This window comes from Dinoponera quadriceps, unplaced genomic scaffold (assembly GCF_001313825.1).
Source record: "Dinoponera quadriceps isolate SergipeBrazil2010 unplaced genomic scaffold, ASM131382v1 scaffold1846, whole genome shotgun sequence".
In the NCBI taxonomy this organism is placed as follows: domain Eukaryota; kingdom Metazoa; phylum Arthropoda; class Insecta; order Hymenoptera; family Formicidae; genus Dinoponera; species Dinoponera quadriceps.
Genome location: NW_014556140.1, coordinates 1860322 through 1880194, shown reverse-complemented (window position 1 = coordinate 1880194; position 19873 = coordinate 1860322). Strand labels below are relative to the sequence as shown.

The 19873-nt window shown below is 47.0% G+C and overlaps 1 protein-coding gene across 1 annotated transcript in view; it reads left to right on the top strand.

The window, feature by feature from the left end:
* LOC106746953 overlaps positions 1-19873 on the top strand; it is a 180425-nt gene that overhangs the window by 94521 nt on the left and 66031 nt on the right. The window contains exons 4-6 of the mRNA XM_014624137.1: positions 1697-1752; positions 5366-5617; positions 13550-13867. Of these exons, the coding sequence (XP_014479623.1) occupies positions 1697-1752; positions 5366-5617; positions 13550-13867 (626 nt within the window). The remainder of the gene's footprint in view (positions 1-1696; positions 1753-5365; positions 5618-13549; positions 13868-19873) is intronic.

The following is a 19873-nucleotide window of genomic DNA, read 5'->3' as shown; positions in this document are numbered from 1 at the left end:
CGATCCGTGACCGCGCGTGCTATGTTTCTCCACGCTCGTCCGGCCGAGAGAGATAAATTCTTAAAACGATTATCTTCGTACGCCACGAGTCGCGACTGTTCGTTTGATGAATTAATTTCGCCCTGTGTGAAACGACTGCACGTGGTATCATCTCTGACAACGATCTGTCGCGATGTAATCGAGCTCTCGAGCTGCCGAAAACGCTCACCGAACGCGGGAACGTAACGGGTCTACCGGCGGCGATCGAGGAGAGGCTCCGTTTCGCCGCGTAATGTTCGTGTCACATGCCGGCCGTCGAAGTTTCCCCCGAAGATTTCTATCAAAGCCGGCTGTACAGAGTGTCGGATCGATATACCACCGGGCTAGATAAAGAAGTCGGGGAAAAAACGAGTCGCGAGGCACGACAGCGAAAATTTAAACGTCACCGCACGCGCGCGCGCCTTTCCTCGAGACGCCACGGAGCGCTGAGAAATTGCGAGAAGCGAGGAACGAATTGATACGGACTGTTTAAGATAGTTTGAGATAGTTTAAGATAGTTGGTCCGTGGCGATACCGCTTAGATAAGTAACGGTTGGTACAACATGAAGAAACTCGACGAATCTGTGCTGAATGCTCGGAAAGCTGATTTATGATATAAAGTTTTGACACTGTAATCAAGAGAATATCAATCTCTAAGTAAATAAAGAGTTAGATTATTCGACTTATCAATACCAAAAGCTGCTAAAACAGTCAAAAGTATCAATATATAATCTTTTTCAAGTTATTTAATCATTTTATTTTTAAAAAAAGATGCCTTACCAAAAAGCACAGAAGAAAGCTTGTACAATATCACCAATGTTTACTGGTTGTCACACTTCGTGACAACCATGCTTCAGTCGTTATCGCAAATTACGTAACGAAATTTCATAAAATTATTAATCGTAATCAGAAATGTACAACCATGCTTCAGTCGTTATCAGAAATTACGTAAGGAAATTTCATAAAATTACTCGTCGCAATCAGAAAGTATACTTCATACATATGAATTTCTGAGAAACTAAACGGTCGATACAGTGATACTGTAATATTTTTATAATACTTCTACAAGTCTCTTTTATCAACTTCTCATTTTTTATTAAAACCGTGAGAGCAGTTCGGTCGTTAGAATTAAACACGCGATATCGGAAGCCGTTTTCGTACCTGCGATATATGTAAATAAGTTCGACTTCAATTACCTCAGCTTCGGTACGGTCGACCTTTTTTCTAATTGTACGTGTAGATCGTATTTCGATTAACATGCTGCTGAAACATGAAAAGATCCTTAAGGAAATAGATCCACGAAGTACCTTAATCGTTCGCAGAGGAGTAATAGCGAAGGGTAGTTCTTCCGGTTCGAAACTTCCGCCTCTTCGCTGCGGTCGTCTCGGATAATATACGTGAGGAGAGATTATGCGCGAATCTTTCCCACGGGACAAAACGGCTTAAACGAGCTCGCTACTGACTGACATTGATTGACTGAACTGACATTCCTGTGCGTCATTCGGCGCGTTACTTGCGTGTCGCTCGAGTTGATCCTTTTAATTACGAAACTTCAACGCCGGCACGCACTGACGTGGCGGTAATATTTTCCGACGGGTGGAACGCGTGCAGGAACGCGAATCGCAGCGGAACTCTTCGCCACTCCATATTGCAATGCCACTACGTCTTGTTGTTTCAGGAAGTCATGCTACCGCTGCGTCGTCATTCACGAGAAGCACTCCAACGTNAAAGAGAGTAAGTAGACAAAAAAAAAAAAAAAATAAGTACGAGGCGCGGAGCGTACTCGTCGTCGACGTTGTCGTCGTTATTTCGCCGGATTGATAACGATTTGCCGCTGGCCCTTCGAGACTCATTCGTTCATTAGGATGCCGATCGTTAATTAAAAGCTCGACGATGACGGCAGGAAGAAGAGGAGGAGGAGGAGGAGATGGTGGTGAAGTGATGGAGGAGAGAGAGAGGGAGAGAGAGAGAGAAGATGCACCGAGTGAGTTGTGGCACGACTTGAAATTATTCTTAGACGGCGAACTTAACGATTTTCTTCGTCGCTCCGAGCTCGGCACGTCTCGGGGCGGACGCGCGACGTGTCGGCGAAGCTGCGTTACGAAAACGGTTTCGCTAATTCCGCTCCGCGGACTGCCAATCTCGTTTACGGTGTAAAGGAGATCGAGAATACCTCGCAGCGTTTTGCGGATACTCGTACTCCTATCCACCTCGTTAATGCGCTCATCCGAATGGAAAGAGAGAGAGAAAGAGAGAGAGGAGGGAGAATTAGTCGAAACAGTATAATAATTCCTAACAAAATGCTACCGTATTTCGTACTCTGCATATCCGTGGATTAAATGTACCGCGTTCGCTTCCGGTTAGCAACTCCCGATGCCAACGTAAATCCCAGTTCGCAGATCCCCCGCCGCTACGTGTTCAGTGAAGTGGCGGGATAATTGTTTAACCGATTTCGTCAATTCGACTACTTTTTCTTTTCGGTGTGCCACGCATTAAACGTGCGTAATTGCGAGTCATTTCGTACAACCAACCGACAGCAATCCGCTACTATAAAGAAGAATACGCTCCTTTATTAATCTTCTATTAATAAAGTGAGATATTAAAAGCTTCGTGGTAACTAACCCGCGTGACTTCTAGCCCCGGCCTCCCCCCCACCGGCTCCGACGATCCCTCCGGTCGGCGAGAAGAGCTCTCGCTCATTACGAGAGTCGCCGTGCGACCGCGCGCGAGTTATAATTATAATCCGGAGATTGCGGAAATAGTTCGAATAACTCGGACGTGCAACGACTACTTAGAGTCGGCGGGCAGTTTTATCGAGTATCGAGCGCGACGATACAAGAGCACCGAGAAGAAGTAGCGGCCTGCTCCGGACTTTCGTCCATTCCGGATGGGCGATAGGGAGAGAGAAAGAGAGTGAAAAAGAGAGAGAGAGAGAGAGAGAAGAAGAGAGAGAGAGAGAGAGCGCGGACCGCTATGTCCGTCGACTCGCAGCTCGACGGAGGAGAGAAAAAAGCCGTAGGTCAACATGTACGAACGGAAAAAGCGCGCGACAGCGTCCGCTCGCGCGCACGCCGGATCCGCCTCCTGCGTCTCTCGCGTCGGCATTTTTCGACGATTTGTCAAAGTCCCCCGTTTTTCTTCTCTCCTCTTCGTTTTATCGGGCTTTAATCTGCATAGTGTCACGCCGCGGGCACCGTCGCTCGCAGGCTGCCTTCGTTGAGCACAGTTTGTCGCCGGGAAAAATGAGGGAGCGAGGCCAGCGAGCGCGCGTGCTCGCTCGCTCGCTCTCTCTCTCTCTCTCTCTCCCCCCGTTATCCTCCAGACGCGAATCCAAATGACTCCTGGTTGCGAGCGTTCAAAGAAACGTTTAATGTTTAGCGAAACGTCGCGCGGAGCGAATACAATATTTCCAAAGACGACGTATACTTTATTAAGAAAACGCGATTGGGAAGACAAACAACGCCGCCGTGTCGCCGGAAAGTCGGAAACTCCGGCGGCGCGTGTCTGTCTCGCGCACCGACAGCGATCAGACTTTCGGCATTAAATAAATATTGAATAAATATTGAATAAATACGGGATAAATATCGAATAAATATTGAATAAATTTGCTGGCGCATAAAGTTGAGCAAACATCGCGCCGCACGCACGGTTTGCAATATCGCGTATTAAACACCTGGTATCGCTCTTTTTCCCGAATGATGATTCCCGTGAATTCAACGTTAAGGCCCGTACAGAACGTCGTCCTGTACGGCACTGCGGGCGTTCCTCCTGATCACGAAATCACGCAAGGTGATTTCTCTTCCGTAATTTTGGCGTAATTTCTAAAGTTCGCGGTTTTCCGCGAGAGCCCTCTAAAATAGCCGTCCTGCAAATCCTTGACGGTAAAATTGGGCGCCTCCGCGCCGAAACCGTCGTTAACACGCGTTCATATGAACTTTTTTCATCACCGAGCCTGAACAGCGTACGCGTTTTACGAGGGGGGGGGGGGGNGGGGGGGGGGGGGAGGGGCAGACCGGAGGGAGGCGATTTATACGCGCAGGAAATATTTGAATTAGAAGAGGGGAAGAGCGCTTTAAGCGGTCGGCGAGCGCGCTCGGACGCCGCCAATAAAGAGAGGTAGACCGAAGACAAAAGTCTTTTGCTCGATTTTTCGCCGGTCGCGGGTAACACCTGCGTGCAGAAAAGTTAAGTCTCTTTGCGAGAGACGAAGTCTTTCGCGGGGGAGTGCCTGCGCTCTTTCCGCGGCGCGCCGAGAAAGAAATCGAGGGAAATATCCTAAGGTTAAACTTCCACCGCGGCTATGAACTTGCTACTCAGGAAGATTCGTCATCATCCAACTCGACCTTCTCTCTCTCTCTCTCTCTCTCTCTTCTTCATTCCGCCGACGCGCACGACGACTCGTCTCGCCGCCCCCGCCGTCGACGATATATAAGAACTTTTCGTTAGCCGGCAAAATTTTTATTAACGCCGCGATCCCTCCCCCGGGGGGAAAGTCTCGTAAAAGGAAATGTAACTGCGATTATCGTCGGCTCGCTCGAGAAATGACGCGCGCGCTTGGCGGAAGATTCGCGCGGAACTTTTCCGAAGGGGTCGAGGCAGCGACGACGGCGGCAGGCTTGCCGAAGCTTCGCTTCATACCGCCGCGCGAGTGACGCGTTATCGCCGACGGATGCACGTCACGAAACGAAATCCGATAACGGCGTTATCGCGCCCCGGAAAATTGGACTTTTTACGATGTCGCGGGATTTCTAATCGCGTTTATCGTTCGAGTGATAATAACTATATTCTGTATTCATGTCAATCCCGTGGATCTTCTTCTTTTTTTTTCTTTTTTGCCAAGTCATCCCAGTCGGAAATGAAACGATCGGGGGAAGTTTCCAGTGAGTTGGGGGGAAACTGATTATCGCCAATTGGAGCGTTCAAACCGATCTGGAAGGTTGCTTTCTGGACGTTTGTTCGTCGTTTTACACTGCGTTTATCAATTGAAAGCTTCCCACAAGTTTCCCGAAAGTCTGGAGTGTAGTTCAGCAGAAAAATGTTTTGCATTTATGCGCATAGACTCTGCGCCTTCCTCAACAGGGTTTAAAGCCCAAAAACAAAACGGCATATCTCGGTGCTTTCCCTCTATTATTATTATTCGCCATTATTATTTTGTTACTATTATTATCACAAGTCAATAAGGGGACTTAAATTTGGCAGCAAGCGGCAGTTGCACGATAGAAATCGTCTCGCGAATTCGCCGGTACGACGACAACGGCGCGAAGCACGACACGCTCCTCGCACTAATGTCGGCGAAACGCTGCGTGTGCCACGTGCGCACTTAATCTCAATTAATTTCCTATTGCAGCTTTTTGCCACAATAGAAACAGCCTGGCGTCTCTCTGCTCGTATATTACGGGGGATGCGTTGCTGTACTCTATGTTCCGCGAGGAGGCACCGCCCGTGGCGTGCCCTTTTCGCGGACCCATGACCTTCTCGTACAATCGAGGCCACGGTACGTGCTCGAACCCGCCGAGCAACATCGACACCTGCACAGACGATAGCAGGCTCCTCTTCAAGTATCAGGCCTGTCCGGACGTATCCGCCTCGGAGAGCGCAGGTAAGACGCACCTCTTTGCACATTTCTACGCGGAAGATCTTTGTTCGACAAAAAAAAAGCGAGAATGGAAACGAAAGAGAGAGAGAGAGAGAGAGAGAGAGAGAAAAAGTGGAAAACGCTGCGACACTACGCGTATCAAAGAAGCGCCGAAAGAGTATTTTGAATACGTCCGGTGTCCATTTTATTCTTTTGCTTTCTCTCTCTCTCTTTCTCTCTCCCTCGCTCTCTCGCGATTTTATTCTTTTCCTCGAACAGTACGCGCACTCTCTGACAAATTTAGTAGAATTTACGCCGAGTTTATCAAAGAGCGAGCGGGTACGCGCGTGAAAATGAGGAAAAAAGGAAGAGAGAGAGAGAGAGAGAGAGAGAAAGAATTATAGGATATCGAGGTACCAAAAGTTCTCCCGTTGCGCGCTCGATATCGCTAATGATCGAAAATCTAGAGATTTGCAGAAATAACGTTCACACTTGTCGGGCGCGCGAGTAAATTCTCGGCGGAATTTACGGCGTGTAGTTTATATAGCGCGCGTTCGCGAAGCAGCCGGGGAGCGTCGCGCTTTCGAAATATTTATCATGATATTGTAAATTATGCAGATACAATGCGCAATTATATAGATTTTATCGCGTATTATGTAAATACGATTCTTTCGTGACCTGCACGTTCTTTGGTGACGCGTATTGTATTGCGTTCCACATAATTTGCAATAATTCGCGCAATAAACGTTAGGACGTGTGCGGAATTCCTCGCCGCGTTTTATACACCGCGCGTTCTCCCTCTCCCCCCTCCCTCTCTCTCTCTCTCTCTCTCTCTTTCTGTCTCTGTCTCGCGTTATTTGCATCGCAACGTATGCGCGTTCATTTTCCATTATCGTAAATTTATAAAACAAAATATTCACGCGTGGGCGAGATTCATTCCGGACCGGCGATTCGTGGAATCTTCGGAAGGCTTCGACCCACCCCCGTCCTTCCAGCCGGTTATTAATTGTCGCGGCTTAATAGCGTGATAGAGTAGCTTATTAACGTGATTGGTATTTCATGCGAACGGCCAGTCAGTCAGTGACTCTGATAACCGTCCGCCGTCAGTTTGTATATCTTGCGCGCTTCAATTAAACACTCGTTACGATGGGTTCGCATTTAATAGCGCGGCGCAGCGAGATTAAATTTGTAGTCAATACGAAGAGCAAGGGAGGAGGGAAAGGGAGAGGAGAGAGTGAGAGAGAGAGAGGGGGAGGGGGTTTATGTGTCTACTTTTGGCCGACGTGTGTTCAATTTAATATTGCGGTATAATCGATGCCGTCGATAATCCGTTTCGAAGCTACCGTAGCGTTATCAATTATACCAAGTTACATTGCAAAATGTGCGGACGGCGTCTAAATATTCATCAACCGCACGACATCGATTCCGCCGGACTGCTGTTAAGACCGCCAACTGTGTGTGATGGCCAGTAATAGAATAGAATATTCATTTCATGCGAACATGTTTCCCCCTCAGTTTGATCATTTGCGCCGAAAACTAGCGAAACGCCACTTGCGCGCGCTCGTTCGCGAATATTTAAATTGCCCCGGAATCTGATGCGCGCGCGCGTCCGAGTCCAAATTTATCCATAAAATCGCCGCGTATGTGATGGTATTTGCAGAGAAAGAGAAAGAAAGAAAAAGAGAGAGAGAGAGAGAGAAAGAGGGAGAGAGAGAGAGAGAGAGAGTGTGATGTGTATATATTTATTATTTATATACGCTGCGCTCTTATTGAAATATAATATTTCGTTTTTCCCAACATTTTCTCACCAATTAAATATTTCGGAGGAAACGCGTGGCAATTGTCGGTAGCGGTATCTCACGGTAGACATCCGGTTTTAAGTAGTTGATCCGCAGAGTGCTGAATTTTTTTTGATTAAACAATCATAAATATAGTTTAGAAGAAATTAAGAAAGGAATTAAAAATACGATATTAATCTCAAGGAACACGGTTATAAAAAATGTCATCTTTAGCTGCAAATATCTCAGCTTCCGAATGGTCAATTGTTTTCTAACTTAACAGACATGTAAATAGTATTCCCATCAAATTGAAAGGAACCCCTAAGAAAATAGTCCGACGGACCAAGTATCTGGATTATAACTCTGCGATATTTCCGTAATCCCGATGACTCTGCGACAGATTAAAGAAGATCCCGTCTGTGCGCGTCGTGTAGATACAACGAACGATGCGAGTTGAAAGGACCCAAACGGCGCAGCGTTCCGGCTTTACATCTGCATTTTCTTCTATTTTCCTGGCCGTGTTCGGCGATCGGATTTACTTTCGATGCGCTTTGGTCCCGATGCGTTTTTCAACCAAAATGGACAGTTTCAGAACGGGATCTGACCGACGAATCGTACCTTTAACGAGCACTTTGCGGCGAAAAGCCGTTACGAGTCCGGTCGGGCGGCAGATTTTTCAGAATTAAATCGACGTACGGATATTACGGTCTCTTTCATCCGGGATCCCGCCATTCACGCGAGATAGGACATCGTCAGCGCCTTCCGTTTTCCCTATTTCGACAACCTGTTGAGAAACCGATTTATTGGTAGCGCGCGACGTATCGCTACCGCCGCCGCGGGATCGATAAATTTTGACTCGCGTTTGAACATTTCCGTAATTTGATGTAATAATTTAAGCGTTCCGCATAGAGAAATCGGTTTTATCGCTCAACTGGTGTTCCTGAATTTCGCGACACGTAATATTTTAACTGACGCTCAAACACGCGTCTCTNAAAAAAAAAAAAAAAAAAAAAAAAAATATGCGCACACACCCGGAAAACTATTCCAAGCTTGTAACGCGCACCCGGAACGTTGTTATCAATAGCAATTATTTCGCTGTTTCGGGAGACTCGGAATTCTCAAAATCAATCGATCACGCGTATGACGCGCGCCTCCTGCTGCTCCTCGCGAAAGTTCACACGTTCCTCTCGACATTGCTCGTCCGCAGCAGCGTCGCTCGAGCGATCTTCGGGAAAAATCCTCGCGAGATACTCTTTGACGAACACGCGGATGAACAAGGGTAAACGCACGAGGATGGAGGGATGGGGAAGGGCGAAGGTGTATAGCGCGAAGTCCAGGAATGGGTTTTCTTTTTCGTGCGGCACATCTCAAATTACTCGGAGATCAAAAAACTCTTCCGAGCGGCCGAGCGAGAGGATAAAAGGGCAAGAAAGAAAGAGAGAGCGGGCGCGCCGTCGCCGTGGCGGTGAAAGAGCGAACCGCGGGAAAGAGTCGCCCGGAAAAAGAGGAAGGCGGCCGACTCTCGCGCGAGATGTGATTTAGATACGCGTCGGGGGATCCCGCCGGCTCTCTGCTTCTCTCCGCTCCTCTTTCTTCCCGATTCGGGAGAAGCGGTGAGACCGGGGGNGGGGGGGGGGGGGGAGAGAAGGTGAGAAAGGGTGAAGCGGGCCGAAGTGCCGGAAGGCTCTAGGCGGCGGCCAGGGTGGCGATAACATCTCTCGCTCTCTTTGCGCGCTCTCTTTCGAGGTTCCCGGGCTCCGGTTCCGAAACGACCGATAATTGTCGGTCTCGTCGCCAAGGAGGAGAGATCTCGAGCGGCGACAGCCCGTAGAATCCCGGTATCGTTTTTCACGCGGAAATCTCCGGGCCCGAGAGCCCGAGTCGATCGCAAGCTCTCTCTCTCTCTCTCTCTTTCTCGCAAGCTCGCCCGTTCGCCGCGCGTCGTCAGGTCGCCTTCCTCGCTTCTTCCCGTTCATTCGTCTTCCTCCGGCCGCGTCCCTTGCCGCCCTCGTGAATAGCTGGCTCCCTTCCCAATGGTGCTTTAAAGAGCGCCCCGGGAAAGCGCCTTTACGACGCCGGCGAATATACATTTTTGCGGCGAACATAATGCCGCCGACGCGCACCTCCGCCGCCCTTCCCGGTCCGAAAGCCTCCGACATTAAGTACCTTTACGATCGGGCCGGAAATTAAATCTCAACTCGGCAAGGAGTGACTCACGCACGAAAAACCTACTTGTTATCCCCCGCGTTATTTAAAGTTCCGCGATTCGACACCTCACACCAGGTCGAGATCCTCTGCTCTTCGATGTTGAGGTAGTTGGTCCGCCGAGCTATTTTCTCCGAATCTTTCTCTATTTTAACCGCATATTGGTGGAAACGCCATTATCTACACGTCTGCAAAGTTGGAAAACGATTGACCATTCGGAAGAAATGATATTTGCAACTAAAGATGGTATTTTTTTTCACAGGTGTTCCTCGAGGTTAATGTTTTTATTCGTTTCTAATTTTTTCGAAATCGCGTTTAGAATTTCGCGAGATGAGATCGTAGAGATCACGAAAATACATCGAGGTCTAGTTTGTCATCATTAAACCGACTAATCATTAAACCGATGGTCTTGTAGTGGTAACTTTTAAAATGTAACGATTAATCACGAATAGAAAAATATCATTTACGTTATCGTCAAATTAAGGCTAAACTACGAGTAAAGCAGAAAATCAAAAATCCAAAACTGATGTTTCCGAATGCAGCCTTAGGTAGACTCCACGTGACTTGCTGCCGTCTGCGACCGATTTAACCGCGTTTTGCACGTGGATACAAACGAGAGCGTGCAAATCGCGGAAGTAAGGAGAGTACGCGATGCCGATTGAATTTGGTCAAAGTCTCGTTTCTCCTCGCGCATCTCGACGAGCTTTCCTATCCTCTTTCTTATTACGGCGAATGGCGCATAATACGGCGAAGACATCAAAGTCGGCAATGAACCGTAGCATCGGCGGAATTCAATCGGCGCAAGATGGAACTTTTACTTGCTCTTAATTCCTTCCGTGCGTTTGTGTTTTCGTACTTTCGAATGGACGCGAGTACGTTCGTCAAAAGCTCGCAGCTCCCGTTACTTTCGTTTCGTCGTTATAATTTCGGACGTTTCTCGTCCGAAACTATCTTGACGATCTACGAATGATGCAGGAACGATTGAAAGAATACACGAGTTAGACGTAACAATCGGTGTAGGTGTGTGTGTGATGCGGATTCGTAGCGTCTGAAGTTTATAGATTTTGAAACTAAATTCGGAAGCCCGTGACGTAACAACGTGATGCAATATTTCAGAAGGAGCAACGGTTCCCGTAATGCAATAAGTTGCAGTATTACGTAATATGACAGTAGAGAGAAAGAGACCAATAAAACGAGCAAGCTAGAGAGAGAGAGAGAAGAGGGAGAGAATGTATGCTAAGTAATATGATGATGAAAAGCGACAATTTATCTACGAGAACTATATAAATTCCTGCGAACATATATTTTTTTACGGCGCGTCTCTTTCTCCCTCTTTCTCTCTTTCGGCCGCTTCCCTGTCAATTACGAATTGCTAGGTACGTTTTCATTAAAATTGCACGGGACAAAAAAACTCTTCGGCGTCGAAGTGAAAATGGATATTGAAGTATGGCTGGCGGGCAACGATCAGTAATCGCGGCGGCTTTTTCCGCGCGGAAATCATGGCGGTCGTCCGTTTCTAACCGCCGGGCGTCCAGCTGCCACGCGGACGTTCCTCGCCGCTCTCTCTCTTTCTCTCTCTCTCTCTTTCTTTCCCATCGTTCGCCAGTGCTGCCGCTTTTTCTCATCCGTTTGCATTGGCTCCGTTCCTTCAATGGCGTTTTCAGGAGTGCTATCGAAATCCTTTTTACGTGACGGCGTTTCCAGCCGGAATGGTAGATAATGGGCATGCCGAAAGTGTCACCTCGACGACTCGCCGCGAATACGAGCATTAAGCTTCAGCCGTGAAGTATTATACCGATACCTCGAAACTAGAGCGATCGATATTATTCCGTTGTGAATAAACTCAGGGAGGAAAGGGCAAGAAAGCGAAGGAGGTCGCGAGGGGGACGCTTTCCGTCTCGGCGTCTTTCTGATTTTTCACTATTATTATAATGGGACCATCTATCTCTTAAGGGTATACTCGATAGCTTTGCCAGCAAAATACTGACTTCTCTCTGCAAAGTTTACGGTCGTATCGGCTGCACAGAATTATATAGTAAACTTAACAATTACAATCGTCAAAGTCATTCAATCGATTCTAGACTCAAAGTCATGAAATATTTCAGGTTAATTCCGGGTATTGCGTATCGGTTTATTTGCGCCGTTGCGCAACGGCGGGCTACTAAATAAATGATTCCATAAGTAATCGCTAGAAATCGTCATCTAATAGCGAAGATGTTAACGGGGGGCCATAATATCTACTTACCTAAAAGCCATAATATCTTCTCCTCCACATAAAAATGCTTTTACGCAGTAAAAATACGCGCGAAAATGAGTCGGTGTTCCAACGAGAAAAATTTTGAAGAACATTCTTATACCTTTCCAATTAAATTTAGCGATTTAGAGAATTAGAGAATGTTTACCCAAATACAATACGAAAAGTTTGCAGAGATATTTCGACGTATCTTGGTGAAATTTCCCGTTAGATACGGCAAAACGAAACAGTCCACATTCAACGCACTCACATTTGCATCGCGCTTATATTTACGTAAGGATCTACGCGTACGAGAAAATACAGAAACAGCAGCGTGATCGTGTCAATGTTTGTGTAAGGCAACATTTTGAGGATCGTTTCCGCGTTATCGAACCTTATCAAGTTCATTATCAACCGCGTCTCCTTCGAGTCAATACCGCTCACTCGAGAAATGAAAAGCGAGAGAGAGAACAATCGCGACCGCGCCGAAGATGGTATCACTCGATTTTCTACAACCGCCTTGGATGCTGTCTCGAAGATTACAAAGCTTCCATCGGGGCTCCCGGGGCTAAATGTACGTTTGAAAGCTGAGATTTCACTGTCGGGAGTGGCTGGCAGATCACAGAACCGCCGAGGCGGACATCATTAAGAGTTTCGCTTTGAATTCTTTGTGTCCGGCGAATGGTTTCGCCAGCCGCGCGACTCGCCCTCGCGGAATAAAACTTTGGGGGGAGGGATGATGTGTACCAAGCTTAAGCCACGGTCGCGAGCTGTGTGAGAGAGAGAGAGAGAGAGAGAAGGAGTGGGGGGAGCGAGTCTAGCGTGTAAAACGCCTGAAACTTGGAAAGCACGCTCGACGCTTCGAGCGTCAAACTCAAATTCGTTTAATTTTGTTGCTCCAGACAGTTTAAACATTGGAGCGCGCGCGCGCACGGTGTCAGGCCGCAACCGTGCTTCACCATTATCTTGTAACGCGCTTCGAAACGCTAAATGCGCTTTCGAAGTTCCAAATGCTTTACACGCTAGACTCGCTCTTCTCCCCCCCCCTCCCCCCTCCCAACCCCTTTCTCTCTTTCTCTAAGAGCACACGGTGTACAGATTTAAACGCGCTTAACGGCGTCGCGAGTGCGAGTTGACAATTTGCTAGTTTCGCATGCAAAGGCTCCACCGATATCGCGCTCGCGCAAAGTATCGCGAAACATTAATAGAAGCGGTAAGCTATTTTAAGAGTCTTGGACTGCTCGACGTGCGCGCTCGCTCGCTCGCACGCTCCTATCAAACTTGTCAAAGTAAAGCGTAAGGCTGAGGGGGAGGGGGGGGGGGAGGCAGGTGGGAAGGGAATCAAAGTAGCGTAATAGCGCGACGGGGAAAATCGGCTGAAAATTTCGCTGGAAATCGACGCGAGCGATAAGTCTCGCAGCACACCGGACGGATCTCACGCCGCGACGTTGCGATCGGAAATCGTTATCAGACACACCTGACATTCCGATGAATCCCGGATTAAGGTTCTAATTATCACGCGGAGTGACACGATTTCTTCAAACCTGATAATACAAACCTTCGATCCAACGAGCAGTTTCAAGGTCAAGCCGAGGTAGACGATGCGACGAATTTCTTAGTCGGACATCGACCGACGATACGGTTTTGCGAAAGCCGCGGAACTCGTCTCGCGGCCGGGACGGCCGACACGGTGGAACCGGCGAATTTCAAGGTGGACGCGTGTTTTTGCGCGTGTTTCAGTGGAGGAGCTGGAATGTCTGGCCACCTGGAAGGAGGGCAGCAGCCGTTACTTGGTCGGCCGTCTGCATCACGGCCACGCGTCCAGCAACGAAGATCGATACCGATGCTTCGTCTACGAGAAGGCCGGCCAGACGGTGCAGAGTAACCTGAACAGAGCGGCGATAGGCATGGGCGCTATGGATCACGAGGTCGCCCTGCCGGGCGGACCGGTGCCCGAGGGCTCCGCCGAGATATACCGGGTGGCACAGAGCGGCGACGCGACGTGCAACGGCCTGTTCAGCCCGATGGAGGGCTCGCGCACGATGACACTGAAGAAGGGTGAGTATCCCGTGTTGTCCCGACCGACCCTTCCCGGCCCGTTTAACCTTTTTCGCCCGACGTTTTTCAACGTTACTCTCCCCCCCCCCCTCTCCCTAACTGTATAATTCGGTACATCACTGCGGGGAATCACTCGCTCGCTGTTCTCGCAATTATTCACAGCGCGAGACACGGTGTCCGAAATAAATGTTCGGCCGGCGCGGAGGTAGTGCTTAGGTTAGGTCGTTGATTATCGTTGGGAATCAACTTATACGATATGACGCCGGCGCAATTCGCCGCTGGTTTTTTCTTTCACACGATTCGTCGTTTGATGTAATTAAGAGCGACGTGACGTTGAGCGAAGAGACGATGTTTAAGGATCGTGGAATATTTACACTGAGAGGGAAATGTTGATATGTGGAACTTCAATGGCATAGGTGGGAAATGTTAAATGGTTAATAAATAAGGTCTCAGATCAAGTAATTATTCGCTAACGCATTGAGAACAACGCAGTTAAAAAGAAATAACAAATTTCTTGTGAAAAATATGAATACGTATTTCTGTTGTAATAATATTTTGTAGTATTGTGTACGTTTCATATATATATATATATATATTTTTTTTTCGTTTTAGTTTATGACAACCATAAAATATAGTTATATGAATGTCACAGCTGTTATGATTATAAATCCGAGTTTACTTTGCTGTATTTTGTATGTTTAAACGTCTAATTGACGCCAAAATTGACTATAAAACATTATATTTACTCCAACTATGTACATACACATATATATAATATATATATATATATTTTTTTTTTCTCTCAGTGTAACGAGCTTTTTACGTTTTGAAGCGAAATGACGAGACAAACTATGATACATTAAAAAGACAAATTTATAAAAATATTATTATTACAACAAAAGCGATGTCTTAGTTATTGCCGAGCGATTACAGCTGGACGCGACAATAATATTCCCTCTCTCTGCGCGCATGCGCGGCAAGGCAGGATATTCAACGGAGCGGAGAAGTTAGCGACGATCAGGAAAGCTGTTAATTGTCATGAGATATCGCACGGTAATAAATCGCATCAGCGGATCGTGCCTTCCGTCTAGTTGCGCGATTCATCATCGTTAAAATTTTTCCATTTGTACCGCTCTCGTAGATTTTAATTATTACAGTGTAAATACGTGCTTGACGAGGATTCCCGTCGGGACACGGCGGCGTTTCAATTTATCGTTATTTTCCGGCCGGCCGGATTTTCGAGATTTTTCATACGACCGACGCGCGAGCGCGGATCGACCCGAACAACGACGGACGTTGTTGCGTCTCTGACGGCGTTTGCATAACGATCGCAGTCGCGTAACATCTTAAGTGGAATGCGCCCGCAGCACTCAACAATATTAAATTATAACTTGCAAAATGCCAGTGCCGGAAACGCGCCACAGTCACCGCGGCCGCGCGGTTAATGTAAATGTATACTTGAAAGAATTGCTAATCAACGTGCCGTACGGGTTTTTCGTTCCATGAATAAGAAGAGCGTGTTTGCGCGACGTCTACACCGACTGTCCTATCTCTCCCGACCCTCTCGCCCTCTCCCCTCCCCCCTATCACTCTCTTTCTCTCTCGCGTGCGCGCATTTCCGTCTTATTCGCTTTTCATCTCGAGCTCGCAATCCCATCTCGCTTCGTTAATGGATTCATATATAATTACCGGGCTTCACGCTCGCGCATTACGCTTGATAAATATCATCGCAAAGGGGAAGGATATGAAAATTCCCGACCGATGAAACCGGCCGGGCTAGGCTTCAACAGCGCGCCGCGAAACCGTTCCCTCGCTCGTTCGCCGATCGCGTTCTCATCCTCCACCTGTACCTCCTCCTCTTGCTCCTCCATCAGCAGCACCGCCACCAGCTTCGTTCGAAGGCCCGACCGGCCGACGGACGGACGGACCGTACGGTTTTTCCGTCTCGCGATTTCCACGGAGCGCGGAATTTCCGCCGCGCCGGGAGATAAATAACGTTGGATTAAACAACCATCGTAATGCCCGCTCTCCCGCATCCCCGAAGTCTTTTGATCCGAAATGTACACAGATATTTCATGGTCGTAAATATCTCATGTTTCCTTAATTTCACCGCTTCAACCCGCCCCGGCTGGGATCGATGCGATACTCCGGCGTAATGAATTGCGGCCGTGATGTTATCGCGATATATCCGTAGAAATTATCGAACGAGGACAAAAGCGAGCGGCGCGGGAGGGGTGATAAACAGGATTCGGACGCGCCTCGCCTGTATCTGAGGATCGCTAAAATCAGATACGTATCGCTGCACGCCGCACCATCGCGCACAGTCGTATCTATCCGTGACAATGAGACCGACTGCAAAAAGTAACTAATCTCCAGTCCCCCGATTGTCATGTACGATTGTTACGTAACAGTCGATCTGGCCTGTCACTTGACGCGTGACGTTCGTATCGTGGTATCGCGTGAGCCGATCCGAAACGCGCGTCGTGTCGTAGTATCGAGCGAACGCGCAGCCTGACGATTATGCCGTGCTCGTCAGATTAATATAAGACGGATGCTAATTATTTACGAACAGAGGAAAAGCACCAAAACCGATGTACCACCTTACACTCTAAAGCCCTGTTGAAGGTGCAGAATTAATATGTATGCGCATAGCTGCAAAACGACAGTATTTCTCTGCCGAAATACATTGTAGTTTTTTTGAAAATTATTATATATTGTGTTGCAAGTAACTGTTTGTGAAAAAGTTGTAGAAATGACGCTTCAATAAAATATATATAAAATCATATTCATGGTCATGTTCTGCTAGAAAATTGTCAAAAAATGTAATAAAAGCACTGGAATTATATTATTTTACACATTTGTTTATATCCTCTCACGAAGAGATATTGTGATACTATGAACGTATCGACATTAATGTTAAAACGGGTATCTAATCAAGAGTATCAATATCATTAGTGATACCAGTATCAGAACAAAAATATCGATACTGGTATTGAAACTTGAAAAACTTAAAATTAGGAGAAATAAAAAATTATGATATAAAGATGTCCCACCTTTTGCATTAGACTCTTTACGGTTTGTGATCTAAAAACTTTAAAAAGGATATGTTTAAAACTTCTGTCAAAAATGACTATTGTGATATATTAAGGTAAATTATATCACGGTATAAGTGAAAGTAAAATAATATACGCACAAAATGACACTCGCGATCGACTCCGTAAATTTGCTAAAATCTCCGGACGCTTTTCTCTTTTACTAACAATCAATAAATAACCGTAAAATTAACGTAACAGAAATCATGAAAAAAGATACGTTTAAAACGTTGCATATTACATTAATTTTCAGGAAATAAAAATACGTGATATCTAGAAGATCGACTGTGTAAAGCATAAAAGAAGATATCGAAGAGATATCGAAAGTATTGATATACAATAGTACTGATATGAATACAAATATCGAAAGAAAGCCTCGATACAAAAATATCCGGTATTGAAAGAGAAATATCAATACCAGTATCATATGTATATCAGTAGTGTCAATTTTTTTTACATGTTATTTTTAACTTTACGAATTTTTTATTTTATGGAAAAGGATTATCTCTTACTTTTTCTTACCGACCATCTTTTAAACAAACAAACAAGAAAAACGAAGAAAAATCAGAAACTTTAGTTGTATTCTGTGAGATGATTTTGTGACAAAGTTCAAATATGTCGATTGAAAAACCAATAATCTCAGGTGTGTCGGTCCATAGAACAATCTAATTTTCCTCGCGTGATTCAGCGATAAGAGATAAAAATTGGCACAAGATCCAAAGTGCCGTAAGAAGTTCAAAACTTACACTATAAAATAGTATTGTCTGATAAATTGTTTACTGCTGATTTATTACTTAAAAATTTATAAGAAGATAGCTCGAAAAGAACTTCAGCGCATCGAAAAATCCACCCCGAGAATAATGAGCGATCGACAAAATCGGCAGTCATCCGCATTCAGACAAATATCGTGTCCACTGAACAAATTACATGTTGACGCAACAATATTATGCATTGATACCGTTGCTGATCGAATCGTTAAATCATTAAATCAATTGATAATTTGATAATTTACTACAGCGACTTATGTAATAATTTATTCAGTGGACTCACTGCGATTGAATCAGTTTTGTTCATTTAAGACAAATTTCGTGGATTCTGCCGTTAATTCTTCTCAGTCTGCTAACGGTAATAACGTAAGCAAACGCGCTTGCAACCTGAAACTACCACTTCTGTTCCACCTGCACTCAGTAGACGAAGTTCATGTGCTGTGCGGCGGAGTTCGGCACTTTATAACCGAGAAACATGGATATGTCTATTTTCCATACCTATGTCTGCTTTGACGCTTTTCCTCTGTAATTTGAATCGCAGACGGAGAGGCGAGCGATGCGCTATCACCGGCACGCATCCCGCAATATTAACGCTTCTGTTTATTGCGCGTTGGCAATTGGCGCGTCTCGGGAGTTTTGTATGAAAACGACGACGCGTTAGGATACATACTGCATGTGTCGTTAATAACAGTTCGCTGGAAAAACCAGCGTATCCGCTGGAAAAAACAAAGCCGCGACTAAATCGCAAGGGCACGCGCGAGCGCGCGCGCACGCACGCGACCGTCGGTAATTACTTAACTTTATTAACGCTATCGTTCGGAATAGAATGGCGCGTAACGACGTGATAATACGGCGTATCGTGTGCCGTAAGTGCGGCGATAAAATCGGAGTGTCCGAGCACACCGAGGTGACGATACATCGCGAGACAACCTCCCGTCCGTCTCTTTCAGCTCGTTCCCCGGGGGACCCGGAGCTGCGTACTCGCGTTGAAAATTGAGTTTGATCGGATCTATCTGACAATAAAAAATTAAACGCCCTTTAGTTGGAAGGAAACGAAATTTCCAGTTCTCAGGTTACCCTCGCAACAAAATACCTCACCCGTTTTTACTCTTCGTGCGGCCCGTTTCTGACCCGTTTTTAGCCCGTTCCACCATTTTTACGCCCGTTTCTTGTATTCTCAGGTACGCGCAGGATACGTCTGCCAGGTAAAGGAATACGACGAGTGCGCCAAAGTTGGTTCTTACAATCGGAAATTCTGTTTTCTTCGGCCGAAACTCGCGCTTGCCGGTTGCCCGTTGTCATCGGGTAGACTCGAATTCATTTTTCAGCAGGCCGCGCTCTCACAGGACGCGCACGCGCGCTAGTCCAACGCGTCAACGCGCGTTCTCGGCTACATCGCGCGAATAAGAAGGGAATATTTACACGACTTTTCCGCGTTCGTGCTCCTTTTCGTCACCCTTGGTGCGTGCCCCCGTCCACACAACCACCCACCCATCCATCCACCAGCCGCTCGCCCATCCGACGTCTCTGTCTCTCATTGCTGTGCCTCCGTCTCTCTCGAGTTTGCAAACCCGTATCTTGCTCCGCACAGTCTCACGACAAACTTCGTTAACGGATTTCACTCCGGTGGATTTTCACGATCCTCCCCACCCTCCGCACCCTCCGTCGCATACACCCTGCTTCCTCCCCCGCACTCATCCCCAGGCGGCAACCAAGCAACCTTCTCCCGCCGCGCTCCGCTCTTCGCGCGCCTCTCCAATTGCCACTTTCTTCGGCAAATCGTTTTAAGTCGAGTGGGAGTCACCGACACGCGCATAAAACTTAAGCCGAAGGAAAGAAGAAGAAGAAGAAGTAAAAGAAGAAGCAAATGCAGAAGCAGAAGACGAAGGAGAGGAAGAAGAAGAAGAGAAAACGAGCGTCGGCAAGCGGCGGAAGGCAAGGAAAGGGGGCAGGGAAGGGGGAGGGGAAAGGGAGGCTTAAGAACGCGGAGGCAGAGACAAGCCTTGGGGGATGCAAGCTTCGCCGTCGTTAATATTACGATCCGCGCTTAGGAGAACAAGCGCGAGGCAAGGGCGACCGGGCGAAGGGATGCGGAAAAATGGATTAACATTGAACCTTCTCCTCCTCCCCCCCCCCCCCCCCCCCCC